The sequence below is a fragment of the Mobula hypostoma genome, chromosome 12 (genome assembly GCF_963921235.1).
Source record: "Mobula hypostoma chromosome 12, sMobHyp1.1, whole genome shotgun sequence".
NCBI lineage: Eukaryota > Metazoa > Chordata > Chondrichthyes > Myliobatiformes > Myliobatidae > Mobula > Mobula hypostoma.
This window is the reverse complement of record NC_086108.1, coordinates 54,372,416-54,397,975: the sequence shown is the minus strand read 5'-3', so window position 1 is coordinate 54,397,975 and position 25,560 is coordinate 54,372,416. Positions and strand designations below refer to the sequence as shown.

The 25,560-nt window shown below is 38.8% G+C and overlaps 2 protein-coding genes across 6 annotated transcripts in view; one reads left to right on the top strand and one right to left on the bottom strand.

The window, feature by feature from the left end:
• The window catches only part of jak1 (Janus kinase 1), a 139,837-nt gene extending 125,142 nt beyond the window's left edge, over nucleotides 1–14,695 (top strand). For all 3 annotated transcript variants that reach the window (XM_063064132.1, XM_063064130.1, XM_063064131.1), the window contains exons 20-24: nucleotides 3,982–4,106; nucleotides 7,547–7,719; nucleotides 10,621–10,738; nucleotides 10,827–10,937; nucleotides 13,697–14,695. In XM_063064132.1, the coding sequence (XP_062920202.1) occupies nucleotides 3,982–4,106; nucleotides 7,547–7,719; nucleotides 10,621–10,738; nucleotides 10,827–10,937; nucleotides 13,697–13,804 (635 nt within the window). In that variant the 3' untranslated portion in view covers nucleotides 13,805–14,695. The remainder of the gene's footprint in view (nucleotides 1–3,981; nucleotides 4,107–7,546; nucleotides 7,720–10,620; nucleotides 10,739–10,826; nucleotides 10,938–13,696) is intronic.
• raver2 (ribonucleoprotein, PTB-binding 2) overlaps nucleotides 7,741–25,560 on the bottom strand; it is a 173,028-nt gene continuing 155,208 nt past the window's right edge. For 2 of the 3 annotated variants that reach the window (XM_063064138.1, XM_063064139.1), the window contains exon 16: nucleotides 7,741–10,231. In XM_063064138.1, the coding sequence (XP_062920208.1) occupies nucleotides 10,211–10,231 (21 nt within the window). In that variant the 3' untranslated portion in view covers nucleotides 7,741–10,210. Of the gene's footprint in view, nucleotides 10,248–25,560 lie in introns of all 3 variants that reach the window. The other variant, XM_063064137.1, reaches the window with a different exon arrangement.

Below are 25,560 nucleotides of genomic sequence, written 5' to 3'. Positions count from 1 at the left end.
TGCAAGATCAGACCCGAGGACCTGGAGGAGGTTGCTGCTGACCGTACCACTTGGCGACAGCTGTGTAGGGACGGGGTTCGTATTCTGGAGATGGAAAGAACAACCAGAAGACAGCAGAAGAGAGCCAGGAGAAATGGAGCCACGGTTGCCACTACAACCACCACCACTATTACATATACATGTCCCACCTGCAATAGCTGCTTGTGGGTCCAGAATAGGACTGTATTGTCATCAAAGATCTCACCGTTAAAGGAGTGGACGTCGTCATCGGATTTCGATGGACAACAGAAGAAGAATTACACTAATGGCCAAACCAATGTTTTATCATAGCCTCTTATTCTTACGTATAGTTCTTTGACTAATGAAGGTAAATATCCAATATATTCTTCACCAGCTCATCTATCTCTGCTGTTATTTTCTGGTATCCTTGTTTCCATTTATAAATCATATCCCCTATATCCATATCACCAATATATACACTAAACAGCATGGACACTTGTGCTACAAAATTAGTCCGAAGCTTCCGATCACAAAACCTTCCACCATCACTCTCTTCCTTCTATTACAAAACTAATTTTGGATCCAGTTTGTAACTTTGCCCTAGTGCAAATGGGCTCTTAAGTTTTGAACCGCTTTCCTCATGTGCAAACTTGTCAGAGGCTTTAGGGAAATGATGTAGACTAGATCAATCACATTGTCCTCATCAATACATTTTGTTACGTCTTCAAAAATGTTCTAGCAGCTTGGTTAGAAAAATGGCATGCTATCAAACCCATATTGAATATTTTTGTTTAATCTTTGCCTTTCTAAGTATAAATTTTCCCAAAAAACTCTCCATCACTGATGCTGCTTTCTTATGCCGTGGGACAGGGGTTTCCATTCTTTTTTATGCCATGGAGCCTTACCATTAACAGAGGGGTCTGTGAATCCTTGGTTAGGACCCCCTGCTTTAGAGGCAATATGTCAATGCAAGCTGTTAGCATTGGTGTCAAAACATCAGCTATAGTTTCTGGGTGACACTCTGGAAGTGTTTTGGTGAGTGAAGAATTGAGTTTAGTTGCAAAGCTACTCATAGACATATAACTAACTCTTGGTTCTGGTATGAGTGAAATTCCATTGAATATCTCAGTAATAGTCATTACGTTGATAGCTCATTTTAAAATGACACAGAAGGCCATTTGATCTATTAGATACATGCTTCCTGGACTGCAGTCCGATTCTCCCCTCATTTCCCTGCCATGCTGCAAACTAATCTCCCAGGCATATGCCCATCAAATCTTTTGTTCTTTTTGTCTTGTACCAATGGATAAATTACAATTGCCTGTAAGAGGAAACAGGAATATGTGGAAGAAACCCACTAGGTCACTAGAACATGCAAACCCCACACATAGAGGACCCAAGGATTAAAACTCAATGCCCAGAGCTCCGAGGCAGTAGTGTTAGCATGCTGACAAGCACAGCAGTTATCAGTTGCCTGGGCTCTAAGTTCAGAATCAAAATTAGATTTATTATTGTTGACATATGTCGTGAAACCTGTTTTTGTCGCAGCGGTACAGTGCAAGAAATAGCGTAAGCTGCAATAAAAAATAAAAAAAAATAGTGCAAATAGGAATGGTGAGGGTGGACTGGGCTGGTGGACTGTTCAGAAATATGACTGTGGAGGGGAAGAAGCTGTTTCTGAAACATTAAGTGTGTCTTTACACTTCTCTAATGGTAGCACGTCCTGAATGGTGAGGGCCCTTAACAATAGATGCCACCTTCTTGAAGTAATGCCTTTTGAAGATGTCCCTCCTTAATACCCCAACATTTTGCTCCCACACAAGCAGTTCTTCTTCATTAGGCCTGGTTTCACTTACATTGCAAAAGTTAATGTTTCTAATTTAAGAAAAACATCTTTTGAAGGAAAATTAATAATAGGAAGTAGAGGATGGAGGTAGAAGGTTGTTTTATGATCGGATTGCTCTGACCAGTGGTGTACAACAGTGATCAGTGCAAAAGCTTTGTATTATTTACATAGATAGCGTGGATACAAATGCAAGATTAGTAAGCCTGCAGACAACATGAAAATGAATTATGCTGACAGTCGTAAACAGGGCGATGCTGATCAGTTGGTAAAATGAACAGAGCAATGGCAGATGGAAATTAATTCTGATGTGCAAGGTAAGGGTGGGGCATTGACAATGAAAGGTAGGATCCGAGCGCATATTGCAGAATGGTCAGAGCTCAGTGTACTAGTCTGAAGATCCCTGAAGGTGGCAGTACAGGTATACAAGGTGATGCAGGTATGAAAAGCTACGTACAACAGTTCTGAGAAACTGAATTACTATAGATAGATACTAGATGGGCAGTGTGGATGTGGTGGGCTGGAGGACTTGTTTGGAATTGTATGACTAAGAATCTTTAAAGCAAAACTTAATTTTAATACTCTAAATTGACAACAATTAAATTGCACCATTATTTTTAAACACTGCCGAACAGATGTTGTGCCAATTGTCTGTTTGCTCTATTCCAAAAGAAAACAAGATTGGTGGGCCTAATAAAACAGTACAGACTGGTTGTGAAACAATGGTATCAGTAAAAGACAAATTTTAACTTTCAACTGTGGACAAGTTATTGCAATAAAATGGCTGCATTTTATGATTTGCTCACACTAATTTCATATTTTTACATCATTTTACAATGATTGTTTAAATACAACCATTTTTAATGGTTGTGTACTGTTCTTGTATACAAAAATCACAGATTCTGTTATTTTTACACACCGCTGGTGTAGCAGTAATTCAGTTTAAAGGAGACAACAATGGCACCCAGTCACATTTTAACCAGGCCTGAAAACATATATTGCAATCTAGCTGCCATGCAAATCCGCACTGTTAAAACTAGAGTAACCAAACAGTATCCTTTGTCAGACCAAGAGGTCAAGATTGGATCTTGTATCACAAACAACATTAGTAACAGCAAGGATAGACACGTGTACTCTTGTCCATCAAATTATGGCTGATCCCTCTAAGTGACTTCAGTTACATTTTTTTTAAAGATTTAAAATAAAGCCCTGCCTGCTCTAAATTTTCCCCTTCCAGAACAGGAACAAAGTAAATAATTAGCTCAGTTAATACAGGTGCAGACCAAAACAAGATTTAAGGTTTCTGATTGATTGCTTCTTCCAATTCTGATGCTAGGCCATCAACCAGAAGCAAAGATTCTTTCTTCACAAATCCTGCATGACTGCTCACGGCAGCTTGTCCAGTTGTTGCTGACTCTTTGGTGCAGGCAGCTTATATCTGTCCCTTGCCCAACTGGCAGAATGCTATTACAGCTCTGGCCTCATACTTGGATCTCTAAGTGACCAATTATCAACTGCTCAAACTCAATTGGCATTATAAACTGCCACATAACTATTCCCTAATGTAGCCATAATTGTTATTGGATTTCTCTTTCTTACTAGCTGGTAAATTCAAAACCCGACTTGAGGATGTAAATATAAATCTTGTTCATGCAGACCAGGAAGATTTTTCATTTTATGACTTGTTCATGCCAATTTAGTTGGTATTAATTCTGTGAATGTATAATATACAAGGTATTTAACACAGATGTATTGTCACAATCAGTTTGATACTGTTAAAGTTCTCTTGAGCTAAGTATTGGAAGTCAAGGAACTGTATGTATCAATAAAAAGATGCAACTTAAAAAGGTTTTAAAACTTAAAAATAAAAAACTTATTTCTAACACAAGATTTGTTAAATATCCATTTCAGACGGAAATCTCATATTGTGGAGGCAAAAAGTTATGCTTGAATAATATTGATTGTAAAATCCTTTTTTCTTTGATCTACTCTGATAGAATAAGGAAGAAAAAAATTCATCTGGAGGTTGAATCACTGGAGGAGACTTGAGGAGAAACAGATTAAATGGGCTAAACTGGGTCACTTTTGCTTTCTTGCCTGCATCTGCAATTTCAAACTAATTTTTTATTGGTTTTCAGGTGGAAAAGGGATGAAGCTGATCATGGAATATCTTCCTTCTGGAAGCCTTAAAGAATATCTTCCCCGACATAAATCGAAAGTGACCTTAAAAACTCAAATTAAATATGCATTGCAGATATGTAAAGTAAGTAAATATCACGAAGTGGGTGTCAGTAATTATTTTGTCTTTCTAGTTGGTCCAGGTGGTTGACTATTCCTGGCCCAAACAATAATTTCCCGTTAGTATCTCTGGATTATTCCCAGTACCACATGCTTGTCATGGCAGGAATAGGATGATAGTACTAATGAATGAGTGGCTGAGGAACTGGTGCAGGGGACAGGGGTTCAGATTTCTGGATCATTAGGATCTCTTCTGGGGAAGGTCTGACCTGTACACAAGGACGGGTTACACCTGAACCAGAGGAGAACCTTTGTGGTCGAGTTTGTTTGAGCTGTTGGGGAAGGTTTAAACTAACTTGGCAGGAGGATAATAACTCAAGTGATAGGCTGAAGATGGGGCTACTGGTAAACAAGCTCCCAAACAGCAGACAAGACGTAGGATATAAATTTCAATGAGAAATAGAAGTCATGTAATGAGAGTAATGTTGGAGATTTCAATATACAGATAGATTGGGAAAATCAGGTTGGCGCTGGATCCCAGCAGAGGAAATTTGTAGGATGCCTACAAGATGGCCTTTTAGGGCAACTTGTGGTTGAGCCCATCAGTGAAAAAGCAATTCTGGATTGGATGTTGTGTAATGAACTATATTTAATTAGGGAACTTAAGCTAGAGGAACCCTGAGGAGGCAATGATATTAATATGATAGAATTCACCCTGCAGTTTGCGAGGGAGAAGATGAAGTCAGATGTATCAGTATTACAGTGGAGTGAAGGTAATTACAGATCCATGAGAGAGGACGCAAGCAGGATGACAGTATAACAGCAATGGCTGTAGTTTCTAGGTGCAAATTGGAAGGTGTAGCGTTAGGTACATCCCAAAGATGAATAGTATTCTAAAAGGAGAATGAGACAACTGTGGCTGACAAGGGAAGTCATGGACAACATGAAAGCAAAAGCGGGCATGAAATATTGCGAAAGTAGAGGATTGGGAAGCTTTTAAAAACTAACAGAAGGCAAAAAAACAAAGTTAAAACATGAAGGTAAGCTACCCAATAATATCAAAGATAATATATTATTCAATTAGATAAAGAGTAAAAGAGAGGCAAGAGTGGATATTGGACCACTGGAAAGAAGCACTGGAGAGGTAGATTCTGAGAACAAAGAATGGCGGATGAACTTAAGTATTTTGCATAAATCTTTATTGTGGACAAAATAGCAGTATGCCAGAAATTTGAGAGCTTCGGGGGCAGAAGTGAATGTAGTTGCTATTACTAAAGAGAAGGTGCTTGGGAAGTTGAAAGGTGTGAAGGTAAATAAATGATTTGGGACCAGCTGGACTCCACCCCAGCAGTCTGAAAGAGGTAGCTGAAGAGATTGTGGCGGTATTAGTAATGATCTTTCAAAAATCATTAGATTCTGGAATGGCTCTGTTGGAATGAAGAATTGTAAATGTCACTGCTTTCTTCAGGAAGGGAGGGAAGCCGAAGGAAGGAAATTATAGGCCTATTAGCCTGACTTCAGTGGTTGGGAAGATGTTGGAGTCCATTATTATGGATGAGGGTTTTGGGTATTTGGAGGCACTTGATAAAGTGGGCCAAAATTAGCATGGTTTCCTTGAGGGGAAATCTTGCCTGACAAATCTGTTGGAATCTTTGAGGAAATAACAGGCGGGATAGACAAAGGAGAGTCAGTGAATGTTGCTTATTTGGATTTTAAGAAGGCCATTGACAAGGTGCTGTACATGAGGCTGCTTAACAAGATAAGAGCCCGTGCTATTACAGGAAAGATACTAGTACAGGTAGAAGATTGGCTGACTGGCAGGAGGCAAAGAGTTGGAATAAAAAGAGCCTATTCTAGAATTATTTTAGAATTAATAAAAATAGATACCCCTCTTATTTTATTTACTGATAAAGAATGGCATAAGGGTCCCTTCCAAAATCTAAAAAAAACAATTTTCATCCTGCCTATGGATATGAGTCTCCTGCACAAAAATAATATCTGCAAGAAGTGTTTTTGATTTCTTAAAAATCTTTCTGCACTTAATAGCTTGGTTCATACCATTTAGATTCAAAGATATTATATTAATTTTATTAAAATCCATATTTAATTTAAAATTTTTATGAAGTAAGCTAATGCGCAGACAGGGACTGCTTCTTTTTACATTATACATCAATGATTGGATGACAGAACTGATGGCTTTGCAGCCAAGTTTGCAGATGATACAAAGACAGTTGCAGGGGCACGTCATGTTGAGAAACAGAGTCTGCAGGAGTTGGACAGGTTGGGAGAACGGAGAAAAATGGCAGCTGGAATATAGGTGTAGGGCCGTGCACCTTGGTAGAAAGAATAAAGATGTAGACTATTTTCTAAATGGGGAGAAAAATTTAAAATCAGACGTGCAAAGTGTCTTGGGATTCCTTGTGCAGGATTCCCTAAAGGTTAACTTTCAGGTTGAGACAGTGGTACAGAACAAAAATGTAATGTTAGCATTCATTTTGAGAGGACTTGAATATAAGAACAAGGACAGGATGCTGAGGCTTTATAAGTCATTGATCAGACTGTACTTAAGAATATTGTAAGCAGCTTTGGGTCCCTTTTCTACAAAAAGATATACTGACATTGGAGAGGGACCAGAGGAGATTCATGAGAACAATTCTGGAAACAAAAAGAGTTAACGTATGAGGAGCGTTTGATGGCTCTGGGTCTGTACTGACTGGAGTTTATGAAGAATGAAGTAGGACCTCATTGAAACCTAATGAATATTATAAAGGCCTAGATAAAATGCACGTGGAGAGGATGTTTCCTATAATGGGTGAGTCTGGGACCAGAGGGCACAGCATCAGAATAGAGGGACATTAATTTAGAATGGAGATAAGAGGAATTTCCTTAGCTAGAGGGTGGTAAATATGTGGAATTCATTGCCATGTATGGCTGTGGAGGTTTTTAGTTTCTTGATTAGTCAGGGCGTCAAAGATTATGGGAGAAGGTAGGTTGAGAGTGATAATAAATCAGCAGACTTGATGGGCCTAGTAGTCTAATTCTGCTCCTATGTCTTGTGGTCTAATCTTTGAGGGTATTAATGATTACCTTCTCATCACTGCTTGAGAAATTGAGGCACAAGGTAACATTTTTAGAAACTGATTTATTTTGACTGTGGGGGAAAAAGTGCATCAGATGTCATGCATATCTAAATGCAGTCTGTGAATAGTGAGGATGGGACTAGTGTGGATTTGTTGGATGGTAGAGTAAGAAAAAGATGAATCCAAAAGTCTTTTGCTCCCTTTATGGGAACAATTTAAAATACATTAGATTGCTCCCAGTATGTCATTACAGCCTGATGTGTCACTCAAGGTGAAAACATTGAAGACGAGGGGAAACATACAAACTTTATATTTAAAAAAAGTGGGTATATTTGCTCAAAAGTCAACAAAACAGTATTTAAAACTCAGCAAAATGTGATTTCAGGGAATGGAGTACTTGGGATCTCTGCAGTATGTTCATAGAGATTTGGCTGCAAGAAATGTTCTCGTGGAAAATGAAAACAGAGTAAAAATTGGAGACTTTGGACTAACAAAAGCCATCCAGACCAACAAGGAGTATTATAAAGTGCATGATGATTTGGATAGTCCCGTGTTTTGGTAAGATTCTAAAGTCTATAATTTTCACATCAGGATTAGATTTTGTTTCAAAATCTTGATGTTTTGATAGGAAAATATCAGAGACAGAATAAACAATATTAGACCTCATATAAAATATCCTTCTGTACCACAATGCTTGGTAATATAAGAAGATAAAAAAGAGACTGGAGTAAGCCATTTTTCATTCCTTAACCTTGGTTTGCCATTCCATTATTGTGTTTTTGTTAAAACTTCAGCACTACTTCAATGCAGTAATCTATATCCCTTGATAATCTAAAAATCTATCCATCTTGAATATACTTAACCACCAAATCTCCACAGCTTTCCTCAACAGAAAATTCCAAAGTTCTGCATCAAGACTTTTTTCATATTTGTATATTTGTCCAGCATACATAGCTGCCCCTTATTTTGAAACTTTGATACTTGGTTCTAGACAGCTTAGCTAGGGGAAACATTAACTCCATAACTAGCTTTTAAGCTATGGAAGAAATTTTGTTTCAATGAGATCACCTCTTACTCTTGCAAACATAAGAGAACTCACAACAGTTTGTTTAATACAAACTCACCATTTGCCAGGAATCAAACTAAAGAAGTGCATCTTTAGATAGGGGAAAATCAATATTCTGGACGCTGTTATCCGAATTGAATTTACACAGCCTCTTGCAGTGTGCACTTGCCTGACTTGTTTGCTGGATCAGCACGTTAACATTCAGTAATGACCAGAGAATAATACCTAGGTCCTTCTACACACCAACAGTTTTTAATCTCTCACTTTTTCTTTCTCCTTCTTTCACTGAAGCAGAAACTCTTGTTTTCTGTGCTATTTTATCTGCCTATTGACTAAAGCTGTCAAAAATCTGCTGCAACCCCCTGTGCATTATCTTCATAACCCACACTGTCACTTAGCTTGGTTATCAGCAGCAAATTGGATATATTGTACTTGATTCCCTCATTCAAATATCTGGAATAGACTTTGATCAACTAATGCCCCAGTGAGGGCATCATTCCATTTGCCCACTGAAGGACATGCAGGTAACTCCACATTTAAAAAAAAAAAGTAGTACTTTTCTCATGTTCTTAATTGCTTTGGTACTAAGTTATACTGCTGAATGTGAGAGGTGGCCACCTTTACTGCTGGATATTTCATATGTTTATGGCACAAGGCCTTACAGCCCTTCAAGTCCATGGTAACCAATAACCCATGCAACTTACTTTCACACGTATGACCCATACCCTACATCAAGATTAGATTAGATTCAACTTTATTGTCATTGTGCCAAGTACAGATACAAAGCCAATGAAATGCAGTTAGCATCTAACCAGAAATGCAAAGAACAGTGTTATTTACAAAATAACTGCGAATAAAAAGTAAGTGCTACAGCACACAAGTATAAAAGTACTGAGACAGTACAATATGGGCGCAATAGTGCTTAGCGCTGTGGTGTGAGGTTCAGTAGGGTCACAGCCTCAGGGAAGAAGCTCTTCCTGTGCCTGCTGGTGCGGGAGTGGAGGCTTCTGTAGTGCCTACCGGATGGGAGGAGAGTAAAACGTCCATGATTAGGGTGAGATGCATCCTTGATAATGCTTTTCACCCTGCCCAGGCTGCGTTTACGGTAGATGTACTCTTTGGTGGGTAATTGGGTGCCGATAATCTGCTGGGCAGTTTTCACCTCCCGCTGGAGTGCTTTGCAGTCCGATACGGGACAATTGCCATACCACACTGAGATGCAGTTGGTGAGTATGCTTTCAATGGTACAGCGGTAAAAGTCCGTCAGTATCCTGGGACAGAGGTGAATTTTCTTGACGCCCTGCAGGAAATAAAGGCGCTGTTGCGCCTTTTTGATCAGGATGGAGGAGTTCAGGGACCAGGTGAGATCCTTGGAAATGTGGACACCAAGGAATTTGGAGCTTGATACACATTCCACTACAGCTCTGTTGATGTAGATGGGGACGTGAGTGTGGCTCCTAGCATGCCTGAAGTTCACAATGATCTCCTTGGTCTTCTGGGTGATCTAAGTGATGATGTGTTAAATTAGCCTACCTGAATTGGGAGGAAACCAGAGCAACTGGTCATGCCAACAATGTGCAAATCTGCTGTACCAGGCCTAGGCATTTCATGCAAGGCCATTGGTGTATGAGTACTAACAATTAAATCACTGTTGAATCTATCGTTACTGAGACACCATTTATCACTCCTTCTCCTGTCATTTCTTAATTAAAAGCAAGTTTTGTTCAACTTTCCCATGGTTTACCATATGTTTCGTGCAGTCTGCAGTAGTCTGCATACAAGACAATAAAAATTCTTACCATATAACTCAAGGTTGTTGCAGCATGAAGCTTTAATTAAGGAAAACTGTGCAGCCACCATGTGACGAATTGGGCACACATGTGAAATAAATGGGAGTTTACCACAGTTCTCTAATACAAGGGATGCAGCTCCAGTAGGATTCTTCGCATCTTCATCAACTCTGCTGCTAGTCTAAGTCTCTCATTATACATCATTGAAGATATCCTAAAAAAGGAGAAGACTAGAAAGAATTACTGTCTCGTGCCATTTGGGACATCAATAACTTTCATTTAGGAAGTAGAAATTTTTGCAAATGTTCAAATAAATTGTAGCATTTGGAAGAAAAGGGTGCATAGCTATATACTGGGATATTGGGGAATAAAGGAAGACACCAGTGTCCCAACACAATTTCCCTCAAAATACCGAGTACTAAACAGGGTGGGTGGGAAAATATTCTGATCAATGTTACGTGTATCTCTTACTTTGAGCAATAAAGAATGCCAATTTAAAATGATCTCTCCAGTATTCAATTTAAAAGTGAAAGCAAGTTTATAAAGAGTTCTAGTCTCACTTGTAACATTACTAATACATTGCAAATGGATTTGTTTCTGCAGGTATGCACCAGAATGTCTGATACATTGCAAATTCTACATTGCTTCAGATGTGTGGTCTTTCGGTGTCACTTTGTATGAATTAATGACATATTGTGAGTCTGAACACAGTCCAATGAATGTAAGTTCTTGTGTCTTTCCCAGCATTTCTAATTGGACCTGTCATAATTACAGTATCTAAAATTGCACAATTTTTGATCATTTCTCAGATGTTCCTGAAATTGATTGGTCCTACTCAAGGTCAGATGACTGTCACAAGGCTTGTGCGTGTACTTGAAGAAGGCAAGCGTTTGCCCTGTCCAACACATTGCCCCGAGGAGGTATAATACTCAATTATTGTATATATTATCACTCATCTGATCAACAGTACAATTCAACTTATCGTCATGAATTTAATCAAAAATAACTTAAAAACTATTCAGTTTGAATGTTCTTCAGAATTGTCCTTAAAGGATTCACCAAAGCTTAACAAGCAGATACTTGGGAGGGGAAGTATGTAGTCTTTCATTGCAAGAGGAATTAAGTAAAAGACCAGAAGTGCCTTGCTCCAATTATTAGGCCAGCAGCACTGAAACATAACAGCAGCTGTGATCTTTCTTAATGGCATTAGGGGGAGAATGGCCTCCTTTAAAAACATGTCATGTTCAAAACTGAACATGAGTAGCATTGCTACCCTTGGGTTGGGCAGTGAAAAGGGGAAAGATTGGGATAGAGGCATATTTCCAGCAGTAGAAATAGAACATAAGACACTTAAAACCTGAATCTGCTCAACCATTCATCCAGATGTTGTCTGAACTACTTCAGCACTATATTTCTGAATTGTAACCATAACCCTCTTGTACAGAAAACTACTGATCTGTTTTTAATTAACTCAATTACTGGGCCTCCAGAGTGGAGAACTCCAAAGATTCATCACCCTTAGAATAAAGAAATTTATCTTGGTCTTCTGGCTTATTATCACTGACATATGTTATGGAATTTGTTTTGAGACAGCAGTACAATGCAAGACATTAAAATTATTGCAAGTTACATAATAAATAATGTTCTATCAAATCTCTCATTTCCTGTAACAATTTTGTAGATAAGCTCTTTGAAATTATCCTTTGAGTTTTAAATGCCTAGTCCACTCAATTGGGCAAACATGTTATCCTTCGAATCAGCCTTGGGAATTTCCACTGTAATTATATGGCAAATACTGTGGATTCCAGTTAATTGGGACACATCAGTACCAGTATATTTTGGCCCAATTAAGTGGCTGCTCCAGTTAGCCAAAGTTCATGGAAATAGTTAAAAAGGTATAAAAAAGACAAACTACCATTTAACTGAGTAACAAATTGTGTACTTAAATGAAATACAGAATAAATTAGAGCACTATCAATAGTATAAACTGTATTTGTTCCTAATAATTATCGATGGAGACATAACTGCCTATTGTTTGACTGTAAATGAACAAAATCAGTGCAGACACCTACTGCCAATAAAAGGCTGCCTTCAGCCAATGCTTTTGACTATTGCATCCTCCAAATCTTCATGTAACTTTCAAGATTATTGTTGATGCCTTCAAATTCTTCTTGGGTCTCTGACTGGTTAAAGAAGTTAAATTGTTTCACTTACACTCCCGGCTGTTTCTGGCACCTCCAAGCCTGAATACTTGAAACCTCAGGGATGAAAAGAGTTCTGAATTGTCTTGCAGCTTATTTCTTGCCATCTATCAGTGACAAAAATTGCTGCTTTTTGAACACAAGCAAATACAACTGATGCTATTTAAAAACCAATTCACTGTAAGCATGGTGTAGCCTAATGGCTACATAAGTACACGTATCTGAAGTTAGTTAGAAACTGTCTGGCAACAGTCTGCTGTCCGAATAAAGCGGCATAGTGTCCCAAATAAATGAAGGTAATCCTGGCTATTTTCTCACTTGGCTTTTGTTTAAGATTTGTCCCAAATATCCAGAATCCACTTTGTATTCTATCTTTAGGGAAGGAGAGTAAATGTGTTCAAAATGTATCAAGACATCATGTTTTGGCCAATGAGAATTCATCCTTGCATTTTCTAGAATAGCAACGTTACTCCCTTCCCCTAGTAACACTGGCGTTTTCAGTATTTGAAATGCAGTCTGTCCTGTTTAAATATCTGTTAAGATCCCATGTTCAAATCTTATTGCAATTAAAGCTTGTAGGATATTTATTTCTAAATTCATTCTACACCACCTTGTTAGCTTGCAGTGATGTGGAAGTCTCCTCTTCTAAAATGTAATCACTTAAAAAAAAATACCAATTTTCTATTTCGTGCAAGGTGTTCTAAGCTAACATTTTTCTGGATAATGTTTATTTGTCATATGATCATCCACTTAGTTGTTGATACCTCAAAGCCTCTTACTATATTTCTCACAATCCCACTTCTCAGCAAAATTGTCAATATATCAGAATTGAGAACAGGGTACAAAAACTCAATTGCTTGTCCAAGATTGAGTAGAAAGGGCAGCATTCGAGCCAGTTTGGTATTTTGAGCAGTGGCCAGTCAGCATTTGGGATTGCTTGACAAGGACAAATTAAAATAAGGCAGAGAGACAAGTGAAGCAGCCATTGTTGGAGTGGCCAGTCAGAGAAGGCAAATAAGTTGTAGGTTGAATTTTTTTTTGTTCCCCACAGTTTATCATTTTTCTTCCTTTATAATTTCTCAGAACAGTAGAGATGGCAGCCAGGATAGTGGAATGCTCCTCTTAGGGGATGTGGGAAGACAGAGATACCACTAGTGTCCCCAATGATTACACCTACAAGAAGTTTGGTAAGGGTATGGAGGGCTGTGGTGCCAGTGCAGTTTAATGGTTCAGCATGGGCTGAAGAGCCTGTTTCTGTGCTCTACTTTTCTATGACTAAGTAATATCAAAATTCATATTTCCACTTAGTTAAATAGGGACATTAGATGTGATATCAGATAAATACAATGACTGCTCAATCTGTACTACACAAAATGCAAGCCATGATTATGCATAACTGCAGCATTGACTTTAAGAATGGTCAAATTTCTCATGGCTCTGAAAAATTCTTAATTTATTGTTATTGTACTTATTTGCAGATTTATTCTCATATGAAGAAGTGCTGGGAACACAGTCCAAGTAACAGAACCACATTTGAAAACCTTGTGAATGTATTTGAGTCTTTGCTTCAACAAATGTCAGATTAAGAGGACTGACTGTATTTTTTTTAAACTGGGTAATACAACTGTTATGTTTAAACTATCTATGGTAATCCAATGTAAATAATGCACTGCTATACTGTGCTTAAATGAGAACTTTAGAAGGCACAATGCAGCAGTATCCTTAAAAAATTTTAATCAATGTTATTTACTATTTTCCAAAACTTCAATTATTCTTTGAACCATGCAATTGAAATGTCTATATTTCCCTTGCAAAGATGACAGATATTAAACAAACCATGAATTTTGTAAATATTATTCGAGAGGATTGAGGTAATTTTCTGAAAAAGAGGCCATTATCCTTTGTTTGCCAATGCACATCTCATTTATACACAGCAGCACATACAAAGTGCTGGAGGAACTCAAAGTCAGGCATTATCTGTGGAGGGAAATAAACAGACGTTTTGAGCTGATGCCCTTCGTCAGCAAGGGTGAACTGTTCATCCTGAACCAAAACATCAACTGTTTATATCCCTCCATCACTGCTGCCTGATTTGCCAAGTTCCTCCAGCATTTTGTGTGTTGCTGAAGATTTCCAGAATCTCTTGTGACTACGATTTGTACACACACAATTTTAGTAGAGATTGTGGGAAAAGAACTCTGGTGAAGACCATCTTTTGGATTAGAAAATAATGGACCTTAATCACATTTGGTGAATGTTTTGAGGTGCTCTTTGTATTCAGTGTTGGCTCAGAATCAGATTTAATATCACTGGCATCTGTCATGAAATTTGCTTCACAAAAAATATCATTAACACATGGTTATTGTGAGCACTTGCTATGTGCAAATTGCCTTCAGTATAGCAATGGAAAACTTTTGCATTAATGTTTATGTTTTATATTTTGTAATATAACAATCAATAAATATATTTCAACTTCACGCTGGTGCAGACTTAAAAACTTATGACAGAACAATTCATTTCAAACCAAGTAGAAAATGTGAATGACAACTTTGTTCAGGTGATTACTTATTCACCTTTAGCCATATATCATTTGTGTTCAAGAGTATCATAGCTTCTTCAAATGATGTGCTTATTTTCTTTTCAAAAAGGCAATTTAACAACAAGTGTCTTGTGCATTAAACTACTTTTAATTCAATAAGTAATTTGACATTCAACTTCAATATTATGATTGGAGTACAAAACACAATTGTGTAAATTTCTTTGTTTAAATAAAATCCAAAAACTGTTAAGTGCTAAAATATATATAAAGTTGATCCAAACATTTTGGGATATAACACATTGAAATTTAAGAACAAAATGATATTCCCTATTGTTTCTATCATCTCTTGCAAGTAGTTCTGTGCATACATCAGGTATCAAAGCACACAGCAGAAGTGGTCGCGAGATGTCTTTTCTATGGGAAAGGAATGCACTGAACAAACTGAGAATCTATCAATGTCACTCAATTTCTTAAATACCTTAATTCCTGAACTTCACTGCATTTTAACACTATTGCTATAGCCACAAGTTTCATTGTGGTTTAACAGCTTTATGTTCTCTTTAATCCCTCCCAAGAATTACACTTTGCACTGGAGAGGAATTTACAAACAAGGCTAGATGAAAGGAAGGTGTAGTTTAAATAGCAGCTGGTTTAAAAGCATTGCAGTCTTGCATTGAAACTAAGTTTATAAAACCTAAAGGAAATCCACAATCAATATGCAAGATTACTTCAATTACTAAAAGACAAACAGAAAAGGACTTGTTTGCTGATAGTTAATAAAATAGAGTGTCTCTTCCTTGATTTGTTATTGCAGCAAATTAATCAAAACTTGAGTTCATAATCACATATGGTGGTCTAATTCAACTTAATTGCTGTTTGTGGTAAGTCTGTCCATCGTTTCAAGAGCCAGGTAGAGCCAATAACCAAATTTACTTCACTAACAATAATTGTATTCAACTGATAATGTCATGAACTTATTAAGTGTCCAGATTAGGCACATGGTTATTCTGCAAGCTATTGTGATCAATACCATCGAAAATACGTTGCATTTGTGTAAATGCAGCAGCAGAAGTGAAAATCCTGGATCACAAGACTCAAGGTATCCAGGAACACAAACTGGAGAATACAAGTCTCATAGAAAACAAGTTTCAATGCAGCAGGTAAGCTGGACTACTGCATTTCAGTGTTTGTCTAGAGGGGCACAGTTTTTTTTAGATCAAAGGGCAACTTCTAGAATAAGTTTTAATTAAAAGTTAAATTCCAAAAGCTACAGTAAGCTACCTTTCTATTCCACAGATTGCATTAGAAGACCCATCTTGAAAGGACTAGATTATTACAAATTCACTGATAACTTTAGTGTGGAAATATAATCTTTATCTCTGTTTAGAATTTGACTTCAACAATATGGCTGATCCTTATAACCAAGGGAAGTTGTCAAGTTACAATTAAACTCAAATAAAAACAGACTGTCAACCACAGAAAATTTGTAAAATATAAAAGGTATAGTACTCCAAATAACCTCGTGAAGTCCCCCCATTAGAACGAGAGAGCTGTTCTGCAAACCAGCCATTAAGGCTTGTATTTTTTTTTACCCAATGTCAAGACCCCTCAATCAAGACCATCCAGTTCCACCAATGCCAAAAAGGTGGTGACAGATGTCAAGGTCAAGTAATGTTGCCTCTGGGGTTTTGTACATTGGCTTTGGATTCATGTTTCATGGCATCACGCCAAACATGGGTAAGTAAAGTTTGATTACTCCCTCTGATAAAGCAGTATTAGTGAAGATAATAACATAGAATATAGCCTGAGGAATGAAAAATTTGATAGCATGCAAGGCCTGGCCAAATCCCAAAATAGCAGCTTACATGGATTTGGAAGCATATAGGGAAAGCCAATAGGGAGGGGAAAAATACCTATTCAACATGAAAAAGGATCTTGTGCTTTCCCGGCTTATATAACGAATAACTCTTCTTGGGGAAAATGTATGGATGATGCCTGGGCATTACTAATCTGGTGGTATTTATAGCCCTCATAGTCCTTCCCTCCTGATTGGATGAGGACTAACCAATCAGATTTCCACTCTCCCACCTCTTTTACAATTGAATGCCAGTTCTTAACTAGAGACCTTCATTGCTAAAATTCTTTTCCTCTAGTTTTATTTCAATGGCTTCCTTTACCAGGCAACCCCAAAAGCCATTGGCACGGCACAGTTGTTTTGTGCGGAAGTCAATCCTATTGCTATTGTGAATGCAATGTTCTGCTACCGCCAATTTCTCTGGGGAATCCAAACGGATACACCTCCTGTGCTCCTTGTTTCCACCATGCGTCATGTCTGGCCGATATACAAAACTACAATGCCACAGCAATGGCTTTTGGGACTGCCTAGTGAAGGAAGCCATTGAAATAAAACTAGCGAAAAGGAATTCTAACAAAGACGAGGGTTTCGCTCTAAGAAAGAACTGGAATTCTATTGTAAACAAGGTGAAAGAGTGGAAATCTGATGGGATGAGGACTAACCATTCAGGAGGGATGGACTACAAGGGTATAAATACCACTGGACTATCTCAGGCATTATCTCTGACGAGATAGCAGAGTTTGTCATCGAAATGTCGATTATAATCGATACCTGTACCCGACTGGAAGCCTGAGAAGAGTTTATTCACCTATTCAACATCATCCACACTAAACTACTACACATTGTGTATGACAATGTTACTCAGATTGACCACCACCCTGTCGCTATGGAGATAAAAATCCCAGCTTCATGCCAAGGACACGCATCTTGTTCTTTGAAAGAAACAATATGGACATCAACAAGGCACTAAAAGCTTTCATTCACTCTGCTAATTGCCTTCAAACTAGGGAATTAACCCTTATTAAGCACAGAAATAGAAGTGCAGTCAATCACTTAAGGCTATATAGAAACGTAGAACCATAGAAAACATACAGCACAATACAGACCCTTCAGCCCTCAAAGCCGTGTCGAACATGTTCCTACCTTAGAACTACCTAGGCTTTACCCATAGCCCTCTATTTTTCTAAGCTCCATGTAGGCAGGAGTCTCTTAAAAGACCCTATCGTTTCTGCCTCCACCACCGCCACCAGCAGCCCATTCCACACACTCACCACTCTCTCCGTAAAAAAAACTTACCCCTGACAACTCCTCTGTACCTACCTCCAAGCACCTTAAAACTGTGCCCTCTCATGCTAGCCATTTCAGCCCTGGGAAAAAGCCTCTGACTATCCACATGATCAATGCCTCTCATTATCTTGTACACCTCTATCAAGTCACCTCTCATCCTCCATCACTCCAAGGAGAAAAGGCTGAGTTCACTCAACAACACACATAAAAGTTGCTGGTGAATGCAGCAGGCCAGGCAGCATCTCTAGGAAGAGGTACAGTCGACGTTTTGGGCCGAGACCCTTCGTCAGGACTAACTGAAAGAAGAGCTAGTAAGAGATTTGAAAGCTCAACCTATTCTCATAAGACATGCTCCCCAATCCAAGCAACCAACTTGTAAATCTCCTCTGCACCCTTTCTATGGTTTCCACATCCTTCCTGTAGTGAGGCAACCAGAATTGAGCACAGTACTCCAAGTGGGGTCTGACCAGGGTCCTATATAGCTGCAACATTACCTCTTGGCTCTTAAACTCAATTCCACGATTGATGAAGGCCAATGCACCGAATGCCTTCTCAACCACAGAGTCAACCTGTGTAGCAGCTTTGAGTGGCCTATGGATTCGGACCCCAAGATCCCTCTGGTCATCCACACTGCCAAGAGTCTTACCATTAATGCTAAATTCTACCATTATTTTTGACCTACCAAAATGAACCACCTCACACTTATCTGGGTTGAACTCCATTTGCAACTTCTCAGCCCAGTTTTGCATCCTATCAATGTCCCATTGTAACCTCTGACAGCCCTCCACACTATCCACAACACGCCCAACCTCTGTGTCATCAGCAAATTTACTAACCCATCCCTCCACTCCTCATCCAGGTCATTTATAAAAATCACAAAAAGTAGGGGTCCCAGAACAGATCCCTGAGGCACACCACTGGTCACCAGCCTCCATGTAGAATATGACCAGTCTACAACCACTCTGTGCCTTCTGTGGGCAAGCCAGTTCTGGATCCACAAAGCAATGTCCCCTTGGATCTCATGCCTCCTTACTTTCTCAATAAGCCTTGCATGGGGTACCTTATCAAATGCCTTGCTAAAATCCATATACACTACATCTATGGTTCTACCTTCATCAACGTGTTTAGTCACATCCCCAAAAATTTTAATCATGCTCGTAAGGCACGACCCGCCTTTGACAAAGCCATGCTGACTATTCCTAATCATATTATGTCTCTCCAAATGTTCATAAATCCTGCCTCTCAGGATCTGCTCTATCAACTTACCAACCACTGAAGTAAGACTCACTGGACTATCCCTACTCCCTTTCTTGAATAAGGGAACATCTGCAACCCTTCAATCCTCCGGAACCTTTCCCGTCCTCATTGATGATGCAAAGATCATTGCCAGAGGCTCAGCAATCTCCTCCCTCGCTTCCCACAGTAGCCTGGAGTACATCCCATCCAGTCCCGGTGACTTATCCAACTTGATGCTTTCCAAAAGCTCCAGAACATCTCTTTCTTAATATCTATATGGACGTACTGGAAGTAGCATGATTTTAATAAAGTTTTGCCAGCCTACAGAAAAGGATCAGAGCAGTTGTGATTGGCAGTGGATGTTTAGTCAGCTAACAGGAAGAGGAAGTTTAGTGAACATCCTCATCCCTGATTATGGTGGAGCACTTAGCAAGTGATGGGTGAATGACCATTTCAGGATTCAGCTAATGTGCCAACATCAGAAAAGCAAGTTTTCAGTTAATTTGATTCCCACCGCATGATTACAAGGAATAACCATTGGTGACTGTGGATAGCCAAGGCCTGTAGCATTCTAGATGTTGTGCTGAAGACTAGTACTCCAGAATCAATAGTATCTTTTGTCAAACTGATCCAATTAAGCTTCAAATCACTAGACACTCAACAAAGTAAAAAACTTCCCAGATACACCCTGTCCATAAAAGAGGACAAATCCAGTTCAGTGAATTACCATCTCTTTGATATTCCTTCAATCAACAAGAAAATATTTTTAAAAAAACCTTGGACATGGCAACCAATGTTAACCGGCAGTGGAACAAAACATGTAGTAAATTCTAGAGAAATGGCATCAAAGTCAGCAGGCAAAAATGCCCATGTTTGTGAATACTGCACATAGATTCTGCACATTAAGTTTTCTCAATAGTACACAGCCATGGAAGAAGGCAGGTTTTCCAGCCCTGTCACAGGTAATGTCACTTTAAAGGTAAGTGCACTATTTTTTTGAAGTGTTGCTCCATCTAATGTGGAAATTTAAGGCAGTTAAAGCACCAGATGCATTGTATACTCTAAGGAATAAGAAGATTTTGAGAGACGTTCCAAAATAAAAAGCACTCTCACTCAACAAGATGGTCTGATCCTGACATTTGAATTTCTTGTTTAAAGGTATATTGACAAGCTGTATAATCTTTAAATTTTTATACAGCAAAAATATTTCAAAAGGAATTAAAAGTTAGTCAAAAGTTGTGTAGAAGTTTTCAAACAATTATCAAAAACTGGAAATGCCAAACGCTTAAACTCCAGCCTTTCGTAGCTTCATTCCATGTCAAATGCTTGTTGTAAAGACATTTTTCTCCATAATTCATCATTGCACTGTTTCCATGTTATTCTTCAGTCCAAAAGCAAAACCATAGATACAACTAAATTATTATATGTTGTGCCAAGAGCTGGATGTTCAATTCAAAAAGCCCCCAGAGTTGCAGAAAGCAACAAGAAGCCACATAAAGTACAAATTTAAGAAAAAGATGAGCAAAAGCATTCAACAGGAACTCAATTGTTGTAAGGAGTTTGAGTCTAATTAATGTAAAATTTTCTTAATAGTATGTTATTTCACACATTTTATGAATAATTAAGTTAACTAATGCAGGTGTATACTGTTTACACATATACACAAGCAAAATAACAAACATCATTTAACCCTTTGAAAATAAATTCATAAGACTATAAGACATAGGAGCAGAATTAGACCATCTGGTCCATCAAGTCTGCTCTGCCATTCAATTGTGGCTGATTCTTTTTTTCTCTTCCTCAACCCCAGTTCCCGGCCTTCTCCCCGTAACCTTTGATGCCACGTCCAATCAAGAACCTATCAATCTCTGCCTTAAATACACCCAACAACCTGGTTTCCACAGCTGCATGTGGCAACAAATTCCACAAATTCACCACCCTTTGGCTAAAGAAATTTCTCTGCATCTCTGTTTTGAAAGGGTTCCCCTCTATTCTGAGGCTGTGCCTTCTTGTCCAAGTCTCTCCCACCATGGGAAACATCCTCTCCCATATCTACTCTGTCTATGCCTTTCAACATTCAAAAAGTTTCAATGAGATTCCTCCTCATCCTTCTGAGTTCCAGCGAGTACAGACCCAGAGCCATCAAACATTCCTTGTATGATAACCCTTTCATTCTTGAAATCATCCTTGTGAACCTCTTCTGGACCCTCTCCAATGCCAGCACATCTTTTCTAAGATGAGGGGTCCAAAACTGTTCACAATACTCAAGGTGAGGCCTCACCAGTGCCTTATAAAGCCTCAGCATCATATCCTTGCTCTTGTATTCTAGACCTCTTGAAATGAATGTTAACATAGCATTTACCTTCCTCACCACCAACTCGACCTGCAAATTCACCTTCCGGGTGCTCTGTTCAAGGTCTTCCAAGTACCTTTGCATCTCAGATTTTTGGATTTTCTCCCCAGTTAGAAAATAGTCTGCACATTTTTTTCTCTTACCAAAGTGCATGACCATGCATTTTTCAACATCGTATTTCATTTGCCACTTTCTTGCCCATTCTCTTAATCTGTCTAAGTCCTTCTGCATCCTACCTGTTTCCTCAACACTACCCGTCCCTCTACCAATCTTCAGATCATCTGCAAACTTAGCATAAAAAGTAGTCCCAACACCAAACACCACTAGTCACTGGTAGCCAACCAGGAAAGGATCCTTTTATTCCCACTCACTGTCTCCGACCAAACAACCAATGCTCTAACCATGTTGGCAACTTTCCTGTAATACCATGGGCTCTTTACTTGATAAGCAGCCTCATGTGCGGCACCTTGTCAAAGGCCTTCTGAAAGTCCACAACATCCGCTGCATCCCCTATATCCATCCTACTTGTAATCTCCTCAAAGAATTCCCACAGGTTCATCGGGGGGATTTTCCCTGTAGGAAACCATGCTGACTGTGTACTATCTTGTCTTGTGTCACCAAGTACTCCATCACCTCATCCTTGGCAATTGACTAACATCTTCCCAAACATGGAATTCACTAAAACTGAACATTTTGCATAAGCTTAAATTGGAGATTGCAGTTTATACTCAATTTGCACTAAAGACACATTCAAAATGTTGGGCCGACGAGGAACACAATACAAGCCAGTCAACCTAATGCCATTAAGTTCTGTGATGAAAAATCTCAGAATATATCCAGAGTTGGCATCCCTAGCCTTAAAATGGACATCAGCCAAATTCCAGGCCCTGAAGAGAAACATGGATATCAAGACAGCATTTCAATAGTTGTGGCATCAAGGAAGCCAAGTAAAATTCAAAACAGAGGAGAACCTCTTCAAAGGGTGTCCTATGAGGACACCAAATAATGGTAGGTTCAAACACATTCAGCTGTTGTAATTAAATGTCTCCCCACTGTAAAATCAGCAGTCAGGGCTTTAACTGATTACTTCTCTAGAGGTCTAGTCCATTTACAATCATTCAGTAGTTTGTTTCTGCTTTTAGGAAGTCATGGGTGATATACTAGTAAAGGCTTGTAGGAGGCAAGTCATATTAATTTCTTAAAACACCTGTACCTAACTTAGCTTTGCCAATCTTTCAATCCTCATCCATACATCGTTTTGACATGAAAAATTTACAAATACATGCTGACAATATCCACTTTTCTCTGTTAATGCACTAGCAAGGTTTATATTATGACTTTATTACCTTTTTCATTCCACTCTTTCATTCATTTATAATAACTGAAGTCTTCAAAGTCCTAATGCAACATTAATGTAAAGGTCTGCACTATTTCCTGCACTTTAAGCAACAAAGAATTAATATTCAGTCTTAGTAAAATTTTAGTTGCCTCAGCTAAAAGATTATTAAAGAGAAGCAGCTTTAATAGTCTTTTTTGCCCCTCCCAGAAGATTACCAAGATGAAAATTAAAATAAATGCCTTGATTTGCCTAGCTTGCAATACCTCTAAGATGATCTCTCAGTGATATTAATTTCAAGATTCATCTGCATAATACACGATTCAAAATGCTAACACCATCTGTAGATTATAAGGTTATGATTTTTGTGATATTTTACTATCTCCAACCAAGCAGAATTGGATACGGTAATCCTAACAAGCAGTCTGGCCCAAATATTGTAAAGATTTGTGAAGGTTAACATAAACATCCTTATCATAACACATAAGACTGTAGGATATAAGCTATTTGGCCCATCAAGACTGCTCCGCCATTTCGTCATGGTTGATCCAATTTTCCTCACAGCCCCATCCTACTGCCTTCTCCCCATATCGCTTCATGCACTGACCAATCAAAAATCTATCAACTTCTGCCTTAAATATACATAAAGGCTTGGCCTCCACAGCTGCCTATGGTAAAGAATTGCACAGATTCACCACTCTCTGCCTAAAGAAATTTCTCCTCCTCTTCGTTCTAAAAAGGCGCCGTTCTATTCTGAGGCTATGTTCCATCATAGGAAACATCCTCTCCACATCCACTCTATTAAGGACTTTCACCATTTGATAGGTCACCCCTCATTCTTCTGAATTCTAGTGAATACAAGACCCAGAGCTATTAAACACACTTCATATGACAAGCCATTCAATCCTGGAATCACTTTTGTGAACCTCCTTTGAATCCTCTCCAGTCTCAGCACGTCCTTTCTAAGGGGCCAAAAACTGCACACAATACGCCATGAGAGGCCTAACCAGTGTTTTATAAAGTCTCAACATTACAACATTGCTTTTATATTTTAGTCCTCTTAAAATGAATGCTAACATTGCATTTGCCTTCCTCACCACAGACTCAACCTGCAAATTAACCTTTAGAGTATCCTGCACAAGGACTCCCAAGTCTCTTTGTGCCTCAGATTTTTTTGTATTTTCTCTCCATTTAGAAAATAGTCAACCCATTCATTTATTCCACCAAAGTGCCTGACCAGACACTTCCCAACACTATTCCATCTACCACTTCTTTGCCCATTCTCCTAATCCAAGTCCTTCGGGAGCTTCTCTACTTCCTCAAAGCAACCTGCTCCTCCAACTGTCCTCATATTGTCTGCAAACTTTGCAACAAAGTCATCAATTCCATCATCCAAATCATTGACACATAACATAAAAAAAAATCACTCCCAACACAGAACCCTGTGCCCTGTAGAACACTACTAGTGACTGGCAGCCAACCAGAAGAGGCTCCCTTTATTCCCACTCTTTGCTTCCTGGCAATCAGCCACTGCTTTATCCATGCTAGAATCTTTCTGTAATACCATGGGCTTGTTGCTTGTTAAGCAGCCTCATGTGTGGCATCTTGTCAAAGACCTTCTGAAAATCGAAGTACGCAACATCAACCGACTCTCCTTTATTTATCGCGCTTGTTATTTCTTCAAAGAATTCCAACAGATTTGTCAGGCAAGATTTTCCCTTGAGGAATCCATGCTGACTACAGCCTTGTTTATCATGTGTCTCCAAGTATCCCGAGACCTCATCCTTAATAACTGACTCCAACATCTTCCCAACCACTGAGGTCAGATTAACTGGTCTATACTTTCCTTTCTTCTGTCTCTTTCCCTTCTTGAAGAGTGGAGTGATATTTGCAATTTTCCAGTCTTCCAGAACCATTCCCGAATCTAATGACTCTGGAAAAATTAACACTAATGCCTCCACAATCTCTTCAGCCACCTCCTTCAGAATCCTGGGGTGTACACCATCTGGTCCAGGCAACCTATCTTCAGACCATTTAGTTTCCCAAGAACTTTCTCTCTAGTAACAGTAACTTCACATACTTCATGACCCCTGACACCTGGAACTTCCACTATACTGCTGTCCTCATCCATAGTGAAGTGATGTGAACTACTCATTCAGTTCATCCACCATTTCCTTGTGCCCCATTACTACCTCCACAGCATCATTTTCCAGCAGTCCAATATCCACTCTCACCTCTTACACTTTATGTATCTGAAGAAACTTTTGGTATCCTCTTTAATATTACTGGCTTGCTTACTTTTGTATTCTATCTTTAACTTCTTAATGATTTTTTTTTAAAAGTTGTCTTCTGTTGGTTTTTAAAAACTTCCCAGTCCTCTAACTTCCCACTATTTTTTGCTCTGTTACATGCTCCCTCTTTGGCATTTTGGGTGGCTTTGAATTCTGTTAACCACTGTTGTGTCATCTTGCCGTTAGAAATCTCCTTCCTATTTGGGATGTATATATCCCGTGCCTTCCGGATTGCTTCCAGAAATTCCAGCCATTGCTGCTCTGCCATCATTCCTGCCAGTGTTCTTTTCTAATCAATTCTGGCCAACTGCTTTCACATGTCTCTGTAACTCCCTTTATTCCACTGTAATATTGGGACATCTGACTTTATCATGTTATTGTTTAGGTGATTCTGTGTATTGGTTCTATATGCTTAGGTTGTAAATGCACCTGAATTTCCACCAAC